This window comes from Scatophagus argus, chromosome 14 (assembly GCF_020382885.2).
Source record: "Scatophagus argus isolate fScaArg1 chromosome 14, fScaArg1.pri, whole genome shotgun sequence".
NCBI classification, from domain to species: Eukaryota; Metazoa; Chordata; class Actinopteri; family Scatophagidae; genus Scatophagus; species Scatophagus argus.
In genome coordinates, this window is record NC_058506.1 from 12,050,958 (window position 1) to 12,074,739 (window position 23,782).

General features: G+C 41.2%; 4 protein-coding genes across 6 annotated transcripts; 1 reads left to right on the forward strand and 3 right to left on the reverse strand.

Annotated features, from left to right (window-relative positions):
- Nucleotides 1-11: 11 nt before the first annotated feature.
- On the reverse strand, nt 12-5,283 carry fgl1b (fibrinogen like 1B). 2 transcript variants are annotated; one of them, XM_046411469.1, is made up of 9 exons: nt 4,626-5,283; nt 2,066-2,164; nt 1,520-1,787; nt 1,138-1,297; nt 902-999; nt 687-775; nt 474-599; nt 287-351; nt 12-202 (listed from the first exon to the last, which is right to left on the reverse strand). In XM_046411469.1, exons 1-9 carry the CDS (start codon nt 4,797-4,799, stop codon nt 22-24), a joined length of 1,260 nt encoding a protein of 419 aa, XP_046267425.1. In that variant the 5' UTR covers nt 4,800-5,283; the 3' UTR covers nt 12-21. The 2 variants fall into 2 exon arrangements, with proteins under 2 accessions (XP_046267425.1, XP_046267426.1); XM_046411470.1 differs by lacking the exon at nt 4,626-5,283 and adding an exon at nt 2,255-2,527.
- tpte (transmembrane phosphatase with tensin homology) lies at nt 5,072-8,804 on the forward strand. The gene is made up of 15 exons (XM_046411489.1): nt 5,072-5,076; nt 5,474-5,593; nt 6,026-6,125; nt 6,215-6,278; nt 6,399-6,463; nt 6,641-6,701; nt 6,788-6,869; nt 7,022-7,110; nt 7,268-7,329; nt 7,433-7,513; nt 7,944-8,049; nt 8,155-8,252; nt 8,343-8,438; nt 8,532-8,602; nt 8,702-8,804. The coding sequence occupies exons 1-15, from the start codon at nt 5,072-5,074 to the stop codon at nt 8,802-8,804; spliced, it is 1,203 nt and encodes a 400-aa protein (XP_046267445.1).
- An 859-nt stretch (nt 8,805-9,663) lies between these two features.
- smpd1 (sphingomyelin phosphodiesterase 1) lies at nt 9,664-15,734 on the reverse strand. Of its 2 annotated transcripts, XM_046411465.1 has the most exons (9): nt 15,538-15,734; nt 15,080-15,332; nt 13,791-14,111; nt 13,199-13,479; nt 12,658-12,831; nt 12,173-12,344; nt 11,859-11,935; nt 11,134-11,279; nt 9,664-11,040 (listed from the first exon to the last, which is right to left on the reverse strand). In XM_046411465.1, exons 2-9 carry the CDS (start codon nt 15,296-15,298, stop codon nt 10,622-10,624), a joined length of 1,809 nt encoding a protein of 602 aa, XP_046267421.1. In that variant the 5' UTR covers nt 15,299-15,332; nt 15,538-15,734; the 3' UTR covers nt 9,664-10,621. The 2 variants fall into 2 exon arrangements, with proteins under 2 accessions (XP_046267421.1, XP_046267423.1); XM_046411467.1 differs by lacking the exon at nt 15,538-15,734 and having other exon boundaries at nt 15,080-15,523.
- Nucleotides 15,735-16,162: 428 nt separating this feature from the next.
- Nucleotides 16,163-23,182, reverse strand: ilk (integrin-linked kinase). Its single transcript, XM_046411468.1, has 13 exons — nt 23,025-23,182; nt 22,240-22,398; nt 20,086-20,251; nt 19,892-19,987; nt 19,634-19,730; nt 19,404-19,487; nt 19,231-19,316; nt 19,033-19,142; nt 17,743-17,870; nt 17,447-17,568; nt 17,193-17,292; nt 16,878-17,008; nt 16,163-16,702 (listed from the first exon to the last, which is right to left on the reverse strand). Exons 2-13 carry the CDS (start codon nt 22,326-22,328, stop codon nt 16,553-16,555), a joined length of 1,359 nt encoding a protein of 452 aa, XP_046267424.1. The 5' UTR covers nt 22,329-22,398; nt 23,025-23,182; the 3' UTR covers nt 16,163-16,552.
- Between the last annotated feature and the right edge of the window lie 600 nt (nt 23,183-23,782).

Sequence of the window (23,782 nt, forward strand, 5' to 3'; positions counted from 1 at the left end):
GGAATTTAAAGCTTTGTGCTTTTAAATTTCCCCTGCTCCACTGCCCATAAAGTCCAGGAACACCAGAGGCCGCACCTTCATGGTGGTGTGTCTAAGGGAGTACCAAAGGCCTTTCCAGGTCCCCCACACTACACCATTGTCATACTGGCCCTTGTACTTCCCTTTGCGGTAAAACTTCCCATTTAGGTTGGCTGCATGACATCTGTAGATAGATGGATAGTACACAATGTCAAAGATGCAGCATTTTCCCAAAGACAAAGTGATTCACATACTTTGAAAAGGTCACCTGTTGAACCACCATCCTGCATTATTCTCCTGAGCGCAGCTGCCCTGAAGGTAGCGGTCATTGTCCTGTCAGTAATAATCATCACCACCATCAGTGTTATCAGTCATTGTGTACAGTCAGTAGCCTTAAAGTTATTAGCACCATAGGAATATCATTTTAGAATTGTAAAATGGAATATATTTTAAACCTGATCTCTGGTGCTGAACTCCATGCCACTTAGGCAAGAAGACCAATGTTCCACCGACCCCCCACCACCAGTCAGTGCATCCCCAGCTTTCCCACTATACAGCTCATACTGGAGACGATATTTGTCCTGGAATAGGAGATAAGGCGAGTAATGTTTGTTAGGAATTGCAGTTACTTACGAGAGCAAGAAACAAAGTAAAAATGTTAATCTTACAGCCTCATTCGTGATCCTGAAGTTCTCATAAAATGCATAATTTCTCTGTCCGTCCCAGTCCATTAGATCTATCTTCACCAGGTTCTTACCTTCAGGGAAAAGACATATTGACAAAACATGAGAACATTTAGACAATGTAAGAAAAGGCTATTTAAACAATAAAACACTTTTAAAATGAGACATGAAACAAAAATTCTGGAATTTTAATTTCTGACCATCTGACAGTAGAGAATAGATGTGCTCATTCCCCAACCAAAACTCATCATTCCTCAGTTTGAAGTCGCCAAAGCCATCTCTGTAGTCCACCCAGTCCCTGAAATGGGATCAGATATTTGACCTCAAATTAATTAGCCATGTAAGATTAATCAACACTTACATTCTCATCTGATGCAGGACTTTGGAGGGATGTGCATTTGGGATTTACTTTACTCTGCTTTCTCTGATTAAGTACCTGTTGAAGTCAACTTTTCCGTGCCGACGCTTCTGAAACACTGTCCATCCTCCTCCATCCTCCATGTCACAGTAGACCAAGAAGGCGTCCTGGTGGGATTTGGGTCTGATGCGGTAGAAACCGCTCGGTGGTCTCAGTCTATCAAATAGCTCCGAACAGTCTAGGAAGACAGCATTGAAAAATCATGCTGATAATCATCCTTACTTTTGTAAGTCAGTACACTTACATCATGTTGCATTTGAGGACCTACAAACTATATCAGTGTTGTGCAAAGTTTAAGTCATTTTCAGAATTATTTCATGCAACACAGACTCTTCCCATCCCAATTTTACTATAAATAAACACAGAAACAGTTGTATGATATGATGTGAACTTTTCTTACCTTTGTCATGGACAATTAAATTGCCTGCTGGTGGAAGTGTTTTCATCACTGTCATATCAGCGTTGTCTAATGTCCCACTTTTGTTTTGGTTCACGCCAATGACTGTGCCAGTTTCAGGTTTTGTACTGGACACAACAGACTGAATTGATTGGAAGTATTTGTGCTTCTTCAAGTGCTCAACCTGCCATGTCCCAATCAACAGTTTATTTTCCAGTTTCTTTATGTTGCGTTTGAGAGCTGCAATCTCTGGCCCACAGGAGTCCATTGCCTTAAATGAGGAAAGCCATTTTCAAGTTAGACATGTTATTTTAACGTTAATACTGTATTAGAACCCATTTAGGGGTCAGGAAAAATGTAGGGCTGCGTTTCCAGGCATTGATGAAACAGATTATATTTATGTGGACTCTCTGGGCTTGCTAGGAATGACAGCTATTTATCAGCCCTGTAATCTATGCTTTTTAAACCACATATTTTCAATTTCTAATGTCGATACAGAAACAAAGAAAAATATCCTGAAATGCTTAAAAAGAAAGATAAGCCACCTACTGACAACTGTGTGGGAGAGGCCATGACTGAGGACACCAGAGCTAACAACAGCAACACCGCCATGGCTTTAAGGAAGAAGCCTCTTGCCGCAAAATCAGTCTGAAATCATAAAAGCAAATTATATTAAAGACTGAAGAACAAACAGATGCCAACTAAGATCCTTCAAAAATCTTTGCACGGCAAGCTTACCTTCATTTCACAACGCCTCCACTTGTTTTGTTAAGGTTCAGTGTTTTTTTCCCCTCCTATGATTTGTCAGTATTATTTATAGGCCAGTTCTGCATGGTCCACATTAGAGGATCCAGACCCAACCAGCCTCTCGAGTTCATTGCCAAACAAACTGGACTCGAGCCAGTTTGCCCTATTCCTCCTCTATCAAGCATTCTAGTATTTGGAAAGAGTAGCTGATCCCAGACCTGCAAATGAACTCATGGACAAGGAGTGTCCATTCCTCACATACCTGAGGTACTGTCGTTAGTTTTGGTCTATTTTTGGTAAATAAAAACATTCTAGAAATGAATGTATCCTTTCACTAAAAGAATTGATATATGTTTGATCGGGCACTGAATTAAATTTACCTTTCAGAAGGTAACATTAAGAAAACTATCCCAAGTAATGCAGAAGTTAAAGTAAAGGAAGCAATAACAGGGAGAAAGTGGATTTTCTTGTGGCTCACACTGTACAAACAAGTATCTGCTACTATTACTACTACTATAGAATAGAGATAGATGCCACTAGAGTTCAAAGGCAAAACAGTAACCATGTAAAACAACAGCAAACAATTGAGAGTAAGAAGAAAAATGGATTAAATCAGCACAAACTGATCATTTTAACCAACCAATAGTCAAAATATCCAAAGATATTCAATTCAGTGATACAAAACAACAAATCCTCATCCCCCACTTTAGGTGATGTACATATGGCGCCCCCTTGTGTTTGCGTTAGGTTAGTGTTAAAAACAATTTAAAGTTTATATTGTTATTGACATGTCGGGATAACATTTATATCGTTGTTGTTGTTTTTTTGTTTGTTTGTTTGTTTTTTGTCTGCGTCATTTTTATAATTATCATTTTTGGCTGTATTATATCGTTATCATTGAATCCTTCTACCATTTGGACGCTGGAAAGAGTTAATAATAATAATAAAATTCATTACTGCCTCCCTTTTCATTAAATGTCTTTAATGTAACGCCCTAGATTCAATACAATGTTGTCAATAATTTTCGTGACAGCGTTATTATAACCGCAGCCGTTTGACTTTAGAAACTAGGTCAGGTGACCATAGTTTGAGTTTGGGAATGTTGGGTTAATTAAAGCCAGATGTTAATGTTAAAGAGAGGAGGGAGACGTGAAGAGGACATTTAAGCTAGTACTATAAACTTATTTAAAAAGCTGTGTACAGGAAGGTTATGGTCAGGCTGTTGGTGTGAAAGTGGGTCGAGGAGGAAAGATGAGTAAAGGGAAAAAAAAAGAGCTAAACTTTTTTTTTTTTTAAACTGAAGTACAGGAAGTCCGAATCTGCTACGTTAGCAAAAAACAAAAAACGCCGAGGAATAGTGGATGGACAGAGAAAAAAATGTACCCGGTTAACCTTTGAACCGTCTTCCTTTTGTCTTCACGAGAAGTCACAAGACAAACTCCCGTAAAATTTCACGAATGACAGTCCTAACGGTAAGCAGCCGGTGAGAGGTTTAGGTAGCTTTTTTCGGTGCGGGGGAATAATCTCATATCTGCGGGTAAACAAACAAATAGTCCGAGGAGAGAAAAATACTGCAGGAGGGAAGTGGGTGGTTTTCGTTTTTCTTAAAGCTAACCTAGAACTGAATCCTGGTTCACTTTCGTGAACATTTTGCTGTTTTCATTCTTGTGCTTTATTTTTTTTGTTTCAGTGCTTGCAAAGTATGTTTTTATATGCAGTGCTATCACCCAGAGATACAGTATTTCGGGGCAGGACGCCGTTTTTGTCCTCTAACTTGCCTCTTTATTTTACATTGTAACTTTGGAGCAACATGCTTTTCAACATCTCTTTGCACGTCTAATGCAGATACTTCAAGTTCAGGACAAGGCTAGGAGGAAGACACGCATATCATGTCCTCTGTGTATTTCAGTCCGGGGTCGGATTCAGGTGTGAATGGGTGAGGAAGATAAATTAACTTGCACGGTAGCCTTTATTTCACCTGCAGCTGTCGTTTAATGAAGCCTTTGTTTCCTTTCGTTCTGCCTTTTGTCAAGATTTTCTGTTACTGCCTGTGTTGTCTATTAGAAACGTTGCAAAGATGGAGGATGCTAAAGTGGAGATTGAAGATGGAAAGGATGAGAATGTGGTGCCAGACACAATGTCTCAGTAAGTTTGTACAGCTTGGACTGGAGACAGTTTCCTGTAAAACATTTTATTCACGAGCATATTTAATTGCGAGTATTGCTGTAAATTCCTTCCTACTTTTCAGCAATATCCGGAAGAAGATAACACCTTTTGTTATGTCCTTTGGATTTCGGTGAGTGTGTTTTGGGAGCTACTGGACTACTGAACTACTGAAAATAATGGGTCACCTGATGATTACCGGTGATGGAGCTTTCCTTGCCTGGCAACATGTGGTGATGCTGTCGGTCTTTTCTTCCAGTATATTTGGCGTGATACTGATCCTAGTGGACTTTGTGCTGGTGATTGTGGACCTCTCCTTGCCAGCCAGGAGCAGAGAGGTCGGAGATGCCTTAGAGGCAGTGTCCCTCATCATCTCCTTCTTCTTTCTCGCTGATGTCCTCCTGCGGGTCTACGTGGAGGGGTGAGTGACACAGGAAGGCTTTGCGGGCAGCTGTGTAGAAATATATCCCCCATGAGTCCTGCATGCAGTAGCTGAAATTTGAAACCTCAGAAACTCCTCTTCTCAGTTTTTGTCAAGTCTTTGTGTTGTCAGGTCTCAGATGCAGTATCCAACATATCCAGCCTTGCAATGTATCTAAAATTTGTGAAGATGGTAATTGTTAATTGTTTGCTTACATTGTCAGAATGTGGTTAATTCTGGATTCAGGTTGCAGTGTATCACAAACTGCATCCAATATTCAGATGTAGTTTACCCACGTCTTCGGTTACCATCGCAATTGCTTGCTTGTGAATGGGAGAACAAGAAATGTTTAAAAGGGTGATGCAAACATTCCCAGAGTCCTGTGTCAGCAGGAATCAAGTGTGATTAGCTGTTGAGCAGGAACCTATGAAGAGGAAGCTGGGCAGGAAATGTATGACATGTTTTGGGCTTGACTTTGTTAAACATAATGATTCAGAGTTCTAGCACAGTTGGCACTATATAAATACTCTCTACCACAGCAATGTTTTTCATTTTAACACTACTAGTTTCATGCTGTGAGCCGAATGTTAATCATCCCGTGCTGTGTTCAATAAACCACCCTTTAGGTTCAAAGTTTACTTCAGCTCCAAGCTGAACATCGTAGACGCCTGTGTTGTTGTAATCACGCTGGTGGTCACCATGATCTACACCTTCACCGACCTGACAGGAGCCAGTCTCATCCCCAGGTACCTACATTCCCAGCTAACAGACATGTAATGGGTCATACAGTTGTGTTAGACATTTGGTTTTTGTGTCTAGTCACCATCAAGCAGAATAAAAAATTGAAAATACATAAATTTTGTTGACAGTTTGACCTCAGACTGAACAATCCCCAAACAGTGCAGTGAATATTAGAAGATTACCTACCGTTTTGTATTCATAAACCATACAGAGAATAGACCAGTGTCTGAAAATACTGGTCAAGTGGCGTAATATTGATTTCAACCACATATCCTAACCTGAAGGTCACTCTACAGTATGTAGAGTGCCATAGACCCTGTTAATGTTTTGTTTTTTTTTTTAAGAAATTCCCTCTAATTATACTCAGCACCGTTAAGATGTTCATGTTCTTTTCAGTTATTCATGAGTATATATTTTTTTCATTGCCTTTTCATCAGGGTGGTGACGTTTCTTCGTTTCCTGAGAATAATAATCCTGGTGAGGGTTTTCAGGCTGGCAGCTCAGAAGAAAGAGCTGGAGAAGGTCACCAGAAGGATGGTAAGATTTTCATCTAATGTAATAAAGTTTAGTGGCAACTGTGTCGAATTATAGCTGGCATCTTTGAGCTTTACTGTTATTTTTCTCAGGTTTCTGAGAACAAGCGGCGTTATCAAAAGGATGGATTTGACCTTGATCTTACCTATGTCACAGGTTGTTGTCACATTTTGTATAACAGAAAAAAAAATCCCAATAAATCTATGTCATAAAATCTACTACTAAGATGACACTCTTTAAGAAGTGTAACATTTGTATCTTTACCAACTTATTTAGACCGAGTCATCGCCATGTCTTTTCCCTCCTCTGGGAAGCAGTCATTCTATAGGAACCCAATCAGGGTAAGTCAGGCAAACTTGAGAGCTAAATGAGCCCACCTCCACCACTCCTTTGCTTATAATCTTTACATTCACCAATCCCAAAATAAATTCATTAACAGTCACCATTATTACATGGAACTTAAACTTAAAAGTTAAACCACAGTTGTCTAAGTACACACACCTTCTCTTTTGGTGCAGGAAGTGGCGAGGTTCCTAGACACCAAACATGAAGGCCACTATAAAGTTTACAACCTGTGCAGTAAGTTGGCACCTCCTCTCGTCACATGTACTGCATTCCTTTTTAGAACTGCACAAAAAAATGTGGATATTATCTTTTATTTCTAGGCGAGAAAGGCTACGACCCTCAGTTCTTCCACTACAGAGTTGAACGGGTTTTCATTGATGACCACAACGTCCCTTGCTTGGAGTGAGTAACACTTTCTGCTGAGATATCATTTTTGTTTCACTTCTCCTTTTTGCTTGTAATTATACTAAAGCCCTTGAGATTACAGCTACACAAAAGGGCCTTCCAGTGTGCCTCAGTGTCTTTATTATTGCGTGTTCTACTGTCTTTCTCAGGGACATGCTGAAATACACAGCCAGTGTGAGGGAGTGGATGTCTGCTGATCCCCAAAACATCATTGCTATTCACTGTAAAGGAGGGAAAGGTGAAATCAAAGAATATGACTTGTTTCATTATTATTTGGTGAAGTATTTGAGTTGAGCCAAGACATTAGTTTGATGTACAGAAAGGTACAGAGAAAAAGCAACTTTCACTCTTAGTTTACCCTTTACTGATGATGATTCTACTACACTCCTTTATAGGACGAACAGGTACTATGGTCTGCACCTGGCTTATTGACAGTGACCAGTTTGAGAGTGCTCAAGTAGGTCTTTAAGTCTAAGATTAGTTTAAGCAAAGGTTAATGAACTGGCACAACACAATTAAACAAGACCGCTTCCTTACATTTATTTCTGTTTGTCCACCAGGACAGTCTGGAGTATTTTGGTGAGAGGAGGACAGACAAGAGTCGGAGCTCCAAATTTCAGGGAGTGGAGACTCCCTCTCAGGTGAGAACAAGTCATTCAGGGGCCAAATTTACACAGACTTTTCATAGAGGCATTCATTTTGAAATTCTGCCATTCCCACACTGTGTTGAATTCAAAATGAAGTCTGACTGGCTCCTCCCAGTGGTCAAAAACTAAACTGTGGCAGCGGAGTATGGACATATTGGCTGTGTCAGTCTTTTTATATGATTGCATATAAAATACCTTCATACTTGATTTAACATAATTACAAAACATTAGTTACATTTACTATATTTTTTATTATCACCTATCAGTATCATAGTTTATCATTATTTGTATATATGGGCATGTACACACAGCATGTGTGTATGTTTCATTCTTGTACCATACAGTCCCAACACGGACCCCTCATTAAAACCTTGTTTCAGATGTTTTAGCTTTTTTAGCCCTGTTGTGTCTGTGTGTACAACAGAGCCGGTACGTGGGGTACTACGAGATCATGAAGAACAGTTTCAGCAGACAGCTGCCTCCACCAAAAAGCCTCAGGATCAAGAGCATCCGTGTCCACTCCATAGCAGGTGAAAACCAGCAGGGCACTTGAATATCTAAATTTTATCCTCTTAGATACGTCTTTGTGCCTGTCTTAATATCAGCTTTTTTTCTTTTTATTGCTCTTTATTCAGGTGTGGGTAAAGGTGATGGCAGTGATCTCAAGGTGAAGATAATAGTGAAGAAAGAGCTTGTATTTCAGTGTGTGTGTGCAAAACAGGAGAACTGCACAGTAAGTTTTACACACTCGGCCCATGCACTCATTTGTTCCCACTGATTCGTTTACTGAATGGTTGAGTAATGCATTTGTGGTTGTGAAAAGGTGTTTCCTGATGTGGGCAACAATGCAGCAGTCATTAGCCTACAGAATGGGCCTGTAGTTGAAGGGGATGTGAAGGTCATGTTTGAATCAAGTGCTGTAAGTACTTGGATTTTTGAACTACATACAAGAGGAAAGACTGGTGTTTAGCCTGATTGCCTTATGATCATTTGTTTTTATTGTTCCCTTTAGGGTCTGCCAAAAGGGTATGAAGATGTTCCGTTTTACTTCTGGTTCAATACCTCCTTCATAGGGGATAACAAGTATGTTTTTGTTACTCTGATACAATTATTTCTGTAGCTTGACTCAAAAGATTTCATGCTCTTCTCTGACATTCATGGTGCCTTTAAAACTCTCCACAGGCTGTTTCTACCAAGGGAAGAGCTGGACAACCCGCACAAACCAAAGACCTGGGACCTGTACAAAGAGGACTTTGGTATCACTATGTTCTTCTCAGAACCATAATAGAACCCCCTTAGAAAGAAAAACAGGATAAAATGGCTTGTTACAGTTATACTTTGAATGATGGATAGTGAGCAGAAGGTGGTAGATTTAACACTAAGTGAAAAAATGAATGAGGGGCGTAAAATGATCAATGTTTGCATGCAGTGGGGCTCGACCACTGAATCAAATCATTTAGACAGCAGTGTTGTGCTGATGTCATGGCACTCAAACTGAATTTTTTTTTTTAACAGAGGGATATGTGAAGAATTAAGATCAAATAAGTTGTCATGTCTTCCAGTGAATCATTTGTTACCGGTGTGTGATGACTGCTTAGTGTCCTAAGATAAAAAGTAAAAAAGTATCAGAAAACATTTTGCACCTGATAACTCACTCCTCTTAAGTACCTTTGGGTCTTTTTTCATGTACCAGGTCTAGCTATTAGTATATGCACTGAGTGGTTTGTCAGTGAAGGGAATTGGGCGGAAGTGTGCTCAGTGAGGGAACATCGAAAACCACAGAACATTTGAGTAACAAAGTTGCCTATAAATGTGCTCAGAGAGCAAATGTCACACACCTCCACTTTCAGTTACCGTCCAGAGGGCAGCCTGCATTTGAAGCTGATATAAAAGGCAGTGGTTTTCATAAATGCAAAGTTGTATACATCTGTAATGGAAATGTTGACTTTTGAGGGACCATTAATGCATCTGCTGGAACTTTTGGCACTAAGGAGAGGACTAGGCAACTGATAATCTGTTACTACAAAACAGTTAAATACACCTTTGCTTTTAACACCTCACTGCTAGATCACCACAAAATAAATTTACTTTTTAAATGTCAATTCAATATTTTTCCCCTTATCACAAACAAGTTGGCACAAGTATCAGATTAAATCTTTTATTTATAATTAATACAATTGTTTATAAATTATTGTTTATTTTACAAGTTACACTACTTGTCATGCTATTGTTTGACCACAATCTCAGAATTTTCTTATCAAACCTAAACATTAACTAGCCAACAAAGAATTAAAGTGCAAACATAAATAAACCTCATTGGGAAATACTGTTAGTCATTCAGGTTTGAAGATGTCTTTACTGAGGCAGAGGGTGCTGTGCAGTACGGTAGGCACTTTACAAGGAGACGACCAAGGACTGCCAAAATGCTTAAATTATGATACTGTATCCTGTTGCATCTCCACAATGCTCAAACCTGAGATGTGATGGCTGAGGTCTTCTAATCCACACTGATTCAATGAAGTATGTGGCCTCCTAAATCCTACTACCTTCAAATCCCAGCAAATGGTATGTTCACATTGAACTGTGCGATAGGGCAAAAGAACATAGTCAATTTCAATGCAAACTTCTGCTATGTGTAACGCTAATCCACACGGACGTTAACATTGAGAAGAACTTTGATGTGTGCAAGATATTCTGTAGTAGAACAGCATTCATATTGTTAAGGATAAACATGTTTAACATTATTCTCCCTGATACAAGGCACCCAGTACAGCAGAACTGCAGCAACTTTTCCAGGACAATTTCAAGCCGCCTTAACACAACTGTCATTGCAAAGCAGTAGTTGACAAACCCAAGGCATGTTGCAAATCACAATCAGATGTCTTTGTAAAACATAACTGACAACTCAAGTCATATGAGAACTCTTCAGACTCAGTGTCTCCATAATATGTAACAAGATATACCCTCAGGTGACTTTGTTATCAAACCAATACAACAACCCTTGTTGACCAACCAGCAACAGGAAAAATTATCTTTTTGGTTCAATTTCATTTTTGGTCATATTGGTTTCCCCCACCCTGATCATTCAGTCCCCTCTTCAGTTCAACAAAGGGTTTTTCTAGCAGCCCGTGCCAAGTTTCCACCAAAACCATTGAGGAGGTCGCACTGCTCTAGCTCATCATACCGGCCGCTTCGCAGAAGGCAGAGCACTGTAGTTTTGCATGTCTCCTTGCAGGGCTCAGACACGTGTCCTTTATGTCTGAAGTACCAGAACTTCTGAAATACCCGGTCATCACTGACGAAGAGCCGCATCAGCCCGTCATAGTCAGACGGGAACAGACTGGTTAGACCATAGGCTGTGGTGGCACGGTATAACAGTGTCCATTTGGGGTTCTTCTCTGGGCTCCCTGATGCTCCTGGACTGTGGTTTACCTCTGTAAGGTTCAGGATGTAGGTTTCGTGGTCGATGACCAGCCGAGAGCTGCCTTGGTAATTCCCATCCACGTAGTAGACACGGTAACCTGGAAAGAAAAAAATGTTGTTTTTTGTTTGTTTTTTTTTAAAGCTGTGCATGTTGCTTTCGAAATGTTGGCAGAACTAGTTTATGAACTAACCTGGATTAAGATTAACATAAGTAGTGACACTGGGAGCAACGAATGCCACTCCCAATGGGCGGCTCATGGTCACCTCATCATAAAACATTTGGAACTCATCCAGATGTGTATGACCAAAAAACTGTCCAGTAATTGTACTTTCATATCTGGGGAAAAAAAGGATGTTAAACAAGAAAGAATGAATTGAAAGATTGCAAAAATCCAGGCTCTAGCCACAGTATAACACTGACATTAAAAAAAATAAAAAACAAATGTGAATATTCATTAACTAAAGCAGATACACATAACCACAAGAGATTTCTGATCTGGAAATGCAAACAAGGAGGAAGTGAAACAAGCTAATAAATCAACCACACATTTAACTGTCCAAAATTCTTCACATGTGCACATCATCCCAAGAGTCCCAGACTAGAATCTAGATTGATTAACATGTAATGACATTACATTTAAAGCAGATAGCAGCTACAACAGACATGTGTCATTTATAAACTGATACTGGTGGAATGTATGTTCCACATAACTGTCGATGGTCTGAAACTGTGACATAATTTAAGAAACCACTGCTGAGCGTACAGAACTTAAATTTCCTTTCTCAGGGCTGACAGAGAGCTAATAGGACACACAATGATGTACCACTACTGCAACTGTCTTCACTGCTGTGCAATTTCAATTTCTAACAGTTCTGAGACTCTGCTTCTTTAGATTTAAATGATTATTGTAGCTACCTGTTGACAATGTGATAGTAGTTCCAGCTCCAGCTGCCAAGGCACAGGCCAGGTGGGATATGACCAATGATATGTACCTAAGGAGGAAAAGTCACCACTGAGAGGAAGAAAATTGCACCAATAAAATATTCTTGTGCTCAGCACCAGTGACTATGGAGGTGCAATGGTCTCATTATCCACATCTATTATGAAGCATGTGGCTGGCAGATATGACATGAACCTGTGCCTCATTAAAGCCACACTGAGTGTTTTATCGGCTTTACAGTGTCAAGTGACCAAATGTCTTCCGTCAGGTTTTGTTTTTTGCTACCTACCTTCTCTCCCTTGTCCTCACTGGCCTGGAGAATATGGACCAGCCACTGTAGTTGGTTAGCAGGATCAGTCGAGTTCACCATAAGCCAGAAGTTTTCACGAGCGCAGAAGTTCATGTTAAGAGAGACCACCCTTAGACCAGGCTGAATCTCCATTGTGTAGAACCCTCCATATCTGAAATAACACCAAAAGGACAGAAAGGCTCATTAAGTGAAATTCATCTCTGGGAGCTGCCAAATCCAAAGCCTCTATATATGGAACAATGTTCTGAGAAATTTGACCAATTGTGTTTGCAAATGGTGAAATGTCAAATACAAAGTGAAACTACAGTCACAAACATCTGACATAAAACTTTATGTAAAATTTTGCTTGCTGTTAGTTATTTAACAACAGCAGATTAAAAGTATATCTTTTCCACAGAATGACCTGACACACCATCATCAACACTCAATACACATATGATAATATAAAAAATAATATCAAGAACCTCAAAGTCTTCAAAGCCTGTTCTGATAACCAAGGTGCCCATTCCTCTGCCATTGTATCATAGAGCCAGGTGCAGGATCTGTTGCCACGAACAAATGGTGGAGGGAAGCTGTTTACTGGCGTACTCTCATGGTTCCCTACAGCCGGGTAAACTGTCACATTAGGTCCCAGGTGTCTGGACAGAAGACAGGATGAGGAGGTGAGAGTCAGTAATGGCCGTTTTGATCAATTCCCGCTTACACATAAACAAAAACAGACCAAAGCAGCAGGAAAGACACACAGATTGTTATCAACATTTTGAGTCAAAGTACGAGTCCATTTTGAGGTTAAATTGAGCAACCATGTTTTCCCTAAAATCCAATATGAGCTGTCACATGATTCTGTTCAGATGTACACTGACAGCTAAATGAGCAAAAGTAACTAGGGAGGACACATGCAGAATTTTATGTGTGAAAGGAGCAATTATGCTCTTATGTCAATAAACTCAAAGTTAAAAAAAAAAAAGTTATTAAATAAGTTAAATAAATATTTTAAATAATTACTTGTGGATGAGCCTGGAGATGACGGTAAGCTCTGACAGCTGCTGTTTCCTGGTCTGAGACCAAACATTGTGCGCTGGTATGTCTCCAGTCCAGTAGACCCAGTCCCAAGGTCCAGCTGAGGCTACGTTTTCCAGGAGGTTCTCCACAGTTCGTAAAGGTAGGTCACACTTACTGTAGGTTCCCCAGTACCCGGCCTCCCTCCGCCTCCAGATGGGAGAGCCTGAGTCTTTACGGCAACACAGAGGGTCCTTGCAATCAGCGGTGCTGCCGGCTTGATACTCCTATTGGTATGTGAAGACACTTATTTTTTTAATTTCCTGGGAAAACTGCAACATTTCCCGAAGTTAAATCATTAACTTGAACCTCATGTTTTGAAGAGCAAGACCTTAAAAACAAAATTGTGATCCTTTCATTTATACTGTAAAATACCAATATGAAAGAGCTTTTATTGCTCACAGTTACTGATAAATAATCTACAAAAACTATAGCATTTTATCACAAATTTAAATGGGTTGGTGGGGAGTATATTGACAGGACTTGGTGTAATTATTTCAGTTCACTTCTGTTTTGGTTTATTATAGCACACACTCACCTTGTCCCAGTGGATGTCGGTTAGAAACAGGACCCTGCTTTGTGGAGAACCGGGTTTGGGAGGAGAGGGTGGTGTAACAGGGGGCTTCGGGATATTTGGCAAGGTGATGTTCCAGGGAGCATAGATGTCAAATTTGCCACAGGTAGGGCCCACCAGCAGGGCGCACGCTTCAGTCGGCCAAAGCAAGGACTCTTGCAGAGCCCGGATGAAGTCGTCCCTAAACAGCTCTGTTATTTCGCGACACACTTGCTCATCAGCCAGATGAAGACGGATACATGCCTCGCCAACCGCATGTGCCACTCGCTCTTCATTTGCATCACTCTGAGAGAGGTGACAAAGACAGTTCAGTCACACTCTTAAGTGTAATATTTGGACTTCAGAGAAATGAATGTGAAATTTCGTTTTTGAGATCAGCAGCTATAGCTTTTGGACAACAGGAGAACTTGAGGTCATTACAGAGACCATAAAAACCAGGGAATATAAAAAAGGATGACATTTTAAAAGGGGCAAAGCAAGAGGGGAACTTTCCCCACAGGGAGGCCTTCATGACACTTGACACATTTGTTTGCAAACTTGAGTAACCCTGCATATGTTAGTCACAGTAAAACTGGCACTGTTGAACCGTGTTGAACTCTACTTCCAAAAAGAAAAGAAAATTGCAACAATCAGTGAAACCCTACCAGACATTTCAGCAACCATTAAGCCCACTTGTTTGGTCTAGGTAGTCAGAAACCTTTAGATCAAACAGACGAAAGGAACAATGCAAAGCTGCTTTTAAACAAATGTTACCCTTACATGTATTGTTATCAGGGTCCTTTGTAAACTACCGTATATCTTCATCTCAACTCCAGCCTTCATGAAAGTTATAATGTTTGACTCTGCTTGACTTGACTTGGGTGTCAACTTTATTTTGGAGGTTTTGTTGTGGCTGCAGATTGTTTCTTTGACATAAAATAGGCTGGGCAAAATGGGCAAAACTAATGGAAACACTTCTTTACATACACAATCTAACACCAAAAACACAGCCTCCACAGTCAGAGTGAGCCTTAAGCTGAACCAACACCTCTCTCACTGCTGACTAGTTTCATTGTGGTTCTAACTGTGACCAGTTTAAGACTTGTGACTTCCTGAACTGAGAGCTTGCCTAACTGGTGCATTAAATAAGAAACAATAATTTGATTTTTGTTTCAGCTATTCTCATCTTAATTATATGAAATTCACCTTAATTTATAATCAGTAAATAATGCACATTCAGAAAACACTGTTCAATTCTAGAAATATATTATTACCAGAAGGGCGATATCAAGGATGGAGAAGAGAGCCTTGCACAAGGGGCAGGTGACGTTTCTCCAGCTGAATCGGAACCCTGGGCGGCTTAACTGCTCCATGAACACCAGCTTGGACTGCTCTGAGGTCGGTGCTGGATGACAGGACCCAAACAGCGGTGACATTAAAGCCAGCGCGCAGGTTATGAGCCCAAGGGAGGGCACCAAGGTAGGGAGCCTCATTGTCTTGGCAGTAGGTGCTCTCCGAGGACTGTCTCTGCGGACAACATGAGCAAACTGGAGTAACAGGAACTAACTCGGCGATGTTACTTAACAATTCAGCCAGACAATATGACTCGTACACATCCTAAAAAAAAAAACGTGAATGAGGAGCACGCAAAAACCCCGACAACAGCCCGCTAACGAAGTAGCTAGCAAGCTACTTTAGCTTCCAAAAAAAATAAAAAAATAAAAGTGCAGACCGAAAACGTCGTCGTCTTCCCCGGGTGTCGTGAGCAGAGGAGATTCAACACCGTCCCCGCTTTCACCTCCAAAACAAGCGTACTGAAACAAGGTGGACGACTCCTGTGTACTCGTCGGCGAGCAGCTCACTGCTGGTTGATGCTAGTTTCACCGCTCGGTCTTGAAAAGCACAGAAAGTCAGCTGACTCATCACGTGCCAAAGTTTTTTTTTTTTTTCCTCTTCCACCCCTCAATCCTTTTCATAACAACAAACAGCAGCTGTTTAAGTTGTGCGAGGCGAAGGAACTGACCTTACAGCTTGTTTACACTGTACTTGTATTTTCTGTTTTAATACTAATACTGCACCATATTGTTGGTTAAACTGTCGATCAGATTTACTGTCACACATTGCTACGTCCGCGTCGAAAAAGAGCAATGAATCCTACAAGTTATATTAAATTATATAAAGTGATTATGAAGAGCAGCCAGGGCCTGCTAGCTGGGGTTGAAGAAAGATTCAAAGATTTCACTTTCATTACCTTTTTGTGGCCTTCAGCCGTAGAGAGCATCTGAGTGGACAGAATCTGTGACAACTAGAGAAATCCATTCTACAATGGATTACATCTCGAAATAAAAGAGCAAGGATTTGTCGTAAATATAAAACATTTATTGCATTGGCATTGCTAATGTGTATAAAAAGCACTGTTTCTGTACACATTTCTTTGGATCTGACTCGTCACTGAATATAAACCACACTGGATCAAAAAGTTTGCCAATGTTTCAGTGAACACATTTCAACCATAATAATAATAATAATAATAATATTAATAATAGCGCAACATTGTCATGCTAAAGAACATTTATACCTCAAATTTAAATTATACAAGAAGAGCAACATATGTGTTGTGTAGCTGAAGTGGTCTCTGACATTATTTACAGCGGCATGGCAGATACATGATTGAAGTGAAGATAGCAAGTGGTTTGAAGGAAAAAAAAAAAACAGTAACAGAAGTGTACAAATTGCTGCGAAGGCATTCACTTGTCTTGCATCTTCTCCAGGATGGGGACGATCATGTCAAACTTGGGTCTCTTGGCTGGGTCTTCGTTCATGCAGAGCCTCATCAGCTTACAGATGTGAGGTGAAATTCCCGGAGGAATTGTTGGCCGCAGACCTTCGAGAGCAACCTTAACAACAAGGGAGGGAGACGGGATACAAAGTTGCTGTACACATCAACAACATGAAAACCTGTACAAGCGTCGGGATGTGGCGTGTGCTGTGGTGTTTCCAAGAGACACGGAGATGTCGATGTGAACGTATACTTTAAGCCTGTGGGTAGATAAATACATGTGCCCTCTTTACCTTCATGCCAATCTCCATGTGTGACAGGTCAGCAAAGGGGACCTCTCTGGTAACCAGCTCCCACAGTAACACCGCAAAGCTCCACATGTCAGCAGATCTTCTGTTGATGTCTTCAGGCCTCTTCTGCAGGGCTGGAAAACCACAAACATAACCAGATTACTCATCAGATGAACAACATGACTACCACTGAACTGGGTTTACATTATACAGTACAGTACGCCAACTTGCTGACTGTCTCCTAAAGTCTGAGAAGGCATCATGGGAGGCAGAAGTAGGCGTAAGGGAAAACAAAGAGTGAATAAAAGGAACAAGTACCTTCAGGGGCCATCCAAGCTGGAGAGTACATACGACCTGGACACTGGAAGGAGAACTTAGCATCTGCCATGCTTATTCTGGCTGTCATGTCCTCATCAATCTGCACATTAATCATATCATCAAACATCTGGTGAGTGGGTGAGTCACAGCATTAGCTTAGTTGTGTGTAGCACAGTGGCATTAATAGAGTCAATGTTTTTTTTTTAGTTTGTAATCGTGGATGCTTATACGAAGACAGCAGATCAGTGCCTTACCATTACATGCTTGCTGTTGAGGTAAAGCCGTGAAACCATTGGTTCTAAAGTATGGAGGAAAGCCATGCCGCTGGCGATGTCCAGTGCAAACTTCACTGCTTGGCTTTGGTCGACCACCAGAGCTGAAGAGGCGGAAGAAGAAAGCAAAAGACAGAGGAGAAGAGAGCAGGAGAGGGAAGTAAAACCTTCATCGTCTACCGGCACTCCTGAGTCAAAGTGTTTTGGAGCTGGAATAATGAAATTTTTGTTTTTGCAATTTTGCATTTTACACATGTACTTAAATGCAAAGTGCTTACTAGTGCCCTGGTGGAGTATGTTGAAGAGGGACCCGTACGGCATGTAGTGAGTAATGATGATAGGGTGAGGGGAAGGAGGTGCCTGACAGGCTCCAAGAACAGGCAGAATGTTTGGATGAGAAAAGATCCTGTAGAGTTATTGGAGAAAGAGAGAGTGAGAATGTGTATAAATGTCATTTTAATAAAATAAGGGAAAAAAGTAAGTAATTATATATTCTGAGAACAGCGTGGTCTTTTTCACAACTGAAGAGAAAACTCATCCATGTCACACATTTGTATCATCTGTGGCCCTTTAAAGCTGAGCTGAACTGCACTTTTTACTCGTTCATTTTCTGAAGCTCTTTCATGTTTTTGCAATACATGCCAGATGATGTGTTGCCTCTGAATTTTTCAGCACACTCGTCCCAAGTACTTTTATGTGTATTTCAATTCGTGAAGGAGAACGAGAAGTGCAGCCAGCATGAAAGCACGTTGCCAAGGTATTCCAATTGCACACTCACTTACATCTTTTGAACTGGCCTGCTCAAAGGCTCCTCTCATTTTTGTCCTATTATGGTTTGGTTCTGTCACTTAATGTGTGTGTAGCTTATAGCTATAATAATGACGCTAAATATGCTTTCCTTAGTATCGTGTTTTGCTTGTTTGCTTTTACATTGTTCAGTATCAAATGATTTTATGCTGTGATTTCTTTTGTGTAATTAGATCTAGGTAAGCTGCTTCTGAGTAAATAACTGCTCCTGAGTTGTTCCTTTTGGATACGTACGCAACAGCCATAAATATGTCAATAATGGTTCACTGAACATAAAGATCCTTTAAGAGGAAGCCCTGCTGAACCTGCCTTAACATGCTCATACAAGTTGTCTTTGGGCTCACCCACGTCCTATTTTGAAATTGTCTGCACGTTACTTCAGATTTCATGTTTCCTGTGATGGAAGGAGGTTTGCGGAATTTGTTTTTCACATTGTGCAGCAGAGCGCGTCACGCTTTAAACAGCTGCCAACAACTGCTTCACCACAACACCAACCAAAACCCTTTTCCTTGACTTCGAAAATGATAAACTGCTCTATTTGTTGCACAAAAAGCCACAAGTCTACCACGTCCATCCTCACATTAGCACTGTGTTTACCAGGATATGAGAGTCAGTCCAAATGCTCTTAGACTAATGAACTCAATGAAACCCTGATGTCTCTATTCTGGGTGCAGACAACACAAGAAATACTGCTGAGGGTCACCCAAAATGACCACTATTACTTTATCATTATCAGATTAAAAAAAAAAAACGTGAATTACCTGAGTTTTGGATGCTCCTCGTTGAAGTCTCTACTCTTTCTGGTGGTCCAGTCTCTCACCTGCAACACCTTGACTATAATCTCATCCCCTTGCCACCGACCCTGCCATAACTGCAGACAGAACACACTATCAAGTTAACAACCATAGAACTGAAAAATAATAAGACGAAGACTGACACAGCAGTAAAGTGCCGCTGACCTCTCCAGACTGGTTCTCATTGATCTTTGCCAGGAGCGAAAGCTGCTTATAATCAATACCAGCCTGCTTGTTGAGGGTACCATTACCTAAGAGTGCCAAAACATGAATAATCAAACAAACGTCCTGAGCCAATATGATGATCTGTTGCTTGTTTTGACTTGAACGTTACTTACGAGGTCGTGTACGCATGGTACCCTTCCAGAAAGTTTCCTTATAAGGGACTTTGGTCATACTCTGGCCCATTTTCTCAGCCTTTTCTAAAAGCAGAGAAAAAGGAAAAATGAATAAAGTCATAAAATAAAATAAATTGGTGGAACCTTTTTATTTTGCCAACATAATGTTTTTTTTCTCTCATAGGCAATAACCTGTTGAGGCGTTAAAATGCCCACAAATGACTGCTGACCTTGAAGCAGCTGTCTCAGATGAGGCTTGGCCTTGTCCAAAGGTGTCTGTCCATACCTGTTGCATACACTCACCTGGGCACCACTCGCCACCAAGTCCTAAAAAAGGCATTAAGGTGTGTTATATACAAATTAGATTTACAGCATAGGTTTTGGAAAAGGCAAAGCAGTGTAGTGGCCATTTCTTCCCAGAAGAGGGCCTTATCAGCCAACACATTGCGCCGGAATGAGTGTGTGTCTGTGAGTATACAGAACTGTACCTCTGCCACTTCGTCTTGGCCCCAGAAGCAGGCGTAGTGGAGAGGTGTGTTTCCATGCTCGTTGACTGTATTGGGGTCTGCTTTGCACTGAATAAGCTGGCAATAGCAGATCATAAAGTGAGAAAATTATACAAAAGAAACTGTGCATTCACCGGGTCCAGTTTTGAAATCGCACTTCGTCTGAGTGTGTGTACCTTGGCCACGATGTCTCTGTGTCCATGACTGGCGGCGAGGTGTAATGGGGTATCATCTCCACGGTTCATCACATTAATACGAGCGCCTCTCATGATGAGCATGTCGACAACGCCGCTCCTCCCTTCCCTGCATGCCCAGTGGAGGGGGCTGAAACCATGGTCATCACTGAAACGACAACCAGCGTTTAAGGCTTAAACACAGCTTAAACTTTAAGCTGTGAACACTTATGTCTACCAATTCTGATTAGAATTTTTTTTTTACAACAGGGTAAAGACGAATTTGCTCCCTTGAGGCGAGGGTGCTGATGCTCCCAGCTGACAAAACACTATCTGTGTGGTTTTCTCGTTGACACACAGCCACACAGGTTCTCACACCCGCTACCTCACAGTCTTTATTTAGACTTAAGCACATGCTTCCTCACACTGCCAGCGGCCTAAAACGCATCTGACGGCTGGCCTGGTGATAAATATGTCTGTGCATACTGGAACGCCAGCTAACATACTCGAAGACGAACGCACAAACACAGCGTACATGGCACTGCCGCAGTCTACGAGGAGCCAAGCTGTCACCTATGTGTGACTGACCCCTTCACCCCAGTGACTGCCTTTACATTAGCTGACCCTGAGGCAGCTGCCTGGGCTTCTCACAAGTCCATGAAAAGCCACAAAGGCTGCACTCTAGTTAACAATAAACCTCGGGAGGGCTTGTGTGGCCTATAGGAAGTACCTGCACTACTTGCTCACGCTGAAATGAAATAGCCGTTAATCACATTCTCTGTCAATGCTGAACCTGCACTGCGTACAGACTCCACGTCAGACCAACCCCGTGTGCTATAAAAAGTAACGAAAAAAACTCAGGAATGACAGAGTGGAAAAAAAGGAGAGGAATCCCCAGCTACACATTCTTTGTAAGTCTCATTTTTTTTCTCCTCGTTTCTTCCTGTGTCACTCACTCAAATGCAGCATATAACTGCCAGGGGAGATCTGAAATGGCCCTGGGCTCGCTCTCCAGTTCCTAAGGTTTTGTGTCAAATATGGAGAGCAAAAGTATTCCAGGTCCTTCAAGACTATGAATTTTCCCACTAACACATAGCACTTGTCACACATTATTGAAAAAAAGAAATGATCGGTTCACACTGTGTGAACCAACAAAGGGAAGGAAGAGCAAAAGCCTCCAGCATAATGACTGGTCTCTCAGATGTTTATGTGGGGCTGCAGCTAGCTGCCTGAGAAGCTCTGTCAGCGAGGGCCTGGCCCTGTATGGAGCTGAACAGAGGAAATGGCCTTGGCTGTTGCCTGGTTGGCTAGCAGCTCTGCAGCCCTGAAAGTCAACGTCAACAAACTGCACATATATGGTCTGGACCAAGAATGAGATAACCAAGTCTTTAGCAGTGAGGTCTTCTGGCTTCATTCTAGCAAGGGAATTATGTAAACAGGCAGAAATGTTGTGTATACTCTATACAGTTCAAAAATTCTAATAGGGCTGCAATACATGACAATTATGAATCCATGTACTGCTTATATTTTAAATTATCCTTTTTAACATAAAACATGTTACAAATTGTTCCCAGAGAACACTGTGGCATTTTAAAGCAGATGTTTTGTCCGAAACGCCGAATGTTCAGTTTAAATTATCGTATGTGCTATTGCTTTATTATCAGTCAATCTGCGTCTCAGCGCTGTGACCTAAAGTCAGGCCGTGCTTTTCAGTCCAGTGAAGGATGAGTTTAAGTTAATGTCATCTGAGTCACAACCTCCCCACATCACCCACTGCTTTTAGACACACACAGTTTTTGGGGGATGACATCATAAGGAAAGAAATCCAAGAGGAAAATGGGGGGAAAAAAAAGGACTGGAATTACCAATGCTGGGTGATGCTCAGCAGCATGTGGAGTTACAAGGAGAGCACAGTATGGAAACTATTTGACCACCTCCAATGTGCAAAGGATCTCACACACACACACACACAGACACACACTTCACCCACTATACCAAATGTGGTACGTTTGCTATAATCTTCAACCATTAGAAGCCCGTACATATTTTACACACTTCAATTAGTCACTGACACCCAAGAGAAGACAAAGACCCCACCGCAGTCAGCTTCAAAGCTCTATGCATCTTTGTGAAGCTTGTGCAGACATATCCGCTCACCCCAAGTTGAGGTCATTCTCTGTGTTGTCCAACCACAGACGGACGGCCACAGAGTTCCCTTCTCGACACTGTGTGAAGATGTCATCCATGGCTGTGCTGTAGGCTGCTTCTCTTGACTGTTTGCTCTTTCAGTAACTTTTGAGATCAGGAACATGAAGGCTGCAGGGAAGATATTAAATAAAGACCCCTTTAATATAAGGACAAAGACAAAACAATTAAAATAGTAAACACATATAGGTTTGTATATATCCTTTTACCATACACAGGGCATCTTCCAGGGGACTGAGCAGGTAAACAGGCATAGCTCAATGTCTTCTGAGCCTACAGTAGCTTGACTTATTAGGTAAATGTCGACAAAGCAAAATTATTCTTTGTTGCAAAAAAACGTATCCCCTCAGACGAAGCATGGCCGTAGATACTTTAAGTTTTGTCTATCATGGTATATCCTAAATATTATTATTTATTTTTTTTTACTGTTAGACCGATGTTTAAGTCATTGTTTTTGTACTGACTAATAATTGAAACATTTCCACCCCCGCTGCACTAAGACACAGTAAGCCACATCCAGTGAAACGCAGTTATGAAGGAAACAAATAGCCGCATATCCCCACATTTCCCCTCGACTGTATCTTCGTCCATGGAATAGGATGGGCTGGCCTATTGGATTACTTTGAACCCTATTGTTGAAAAGTCAAAGTAAAGTTGGACATCCGCATCAAAACACTTCCCAGCCTCAGTGAAAACAAAACTATCACGCATCCAAAAAGTGTTCTCAAAACTCTTACCAGTGGCGGATCGGTCGATTCCTTCTCAGTTTCTTTATTTTTTTTCCTCTCCCGAAAGTCGGCCGTCGCCTCCAAATTTAAGAGCAAAGAACAGTCGGGCTGGCTGAGTCCACGCCCCGCTCCTCCGAGCTGATGTGGGCTACTGGCGCTCTGCTACTGGCCGAAGCTATCCCAGGACACTCGCACAACAGCGACGCCTGCTGGTGACAATGCAACGACGCTACACCCGGCGGCCGAAAATACAAAGGCGGGATGTGGGCAGGGTTTTTTTTTTTTCTGCTTATTAACAGTGGTGGAATGTAATTGTATACTGAAGGACTGGTCCAATGTACTCTTAATTTATTTATTTTTATTTCCATTTTATGCAACTTTATAGTCTACTTTTACACCACTGCATCTCAGAGGAACTGTAGGCCCACACCAGCTATGTCTCCACATGTGTCAGACAGCTTCAGTTACTCGTTACTATTCAGATTACAATTTCTGGTGATTTTGAATGAATGAAAATTAGTGATAAACTGAAGGATGAAGTGTTCCTTTATGTTTTGAGAAAACTGTCAAACTAAATAATGTTTCAATAGCAGTCCTAAAAGACAGTTCTGGAAAAGCCTTGTCACCAAGCTGAGAGCTCTCTTCTGAGTGGTTCTCATAAGAGAGCCGCGATACAAACATATGATGCACTGCTGTAGATTAAACTGCCCAACCCCGTAACAAAGCAGCCTTGGTACAATTAAAATGCAACATACGCATGAATGAAG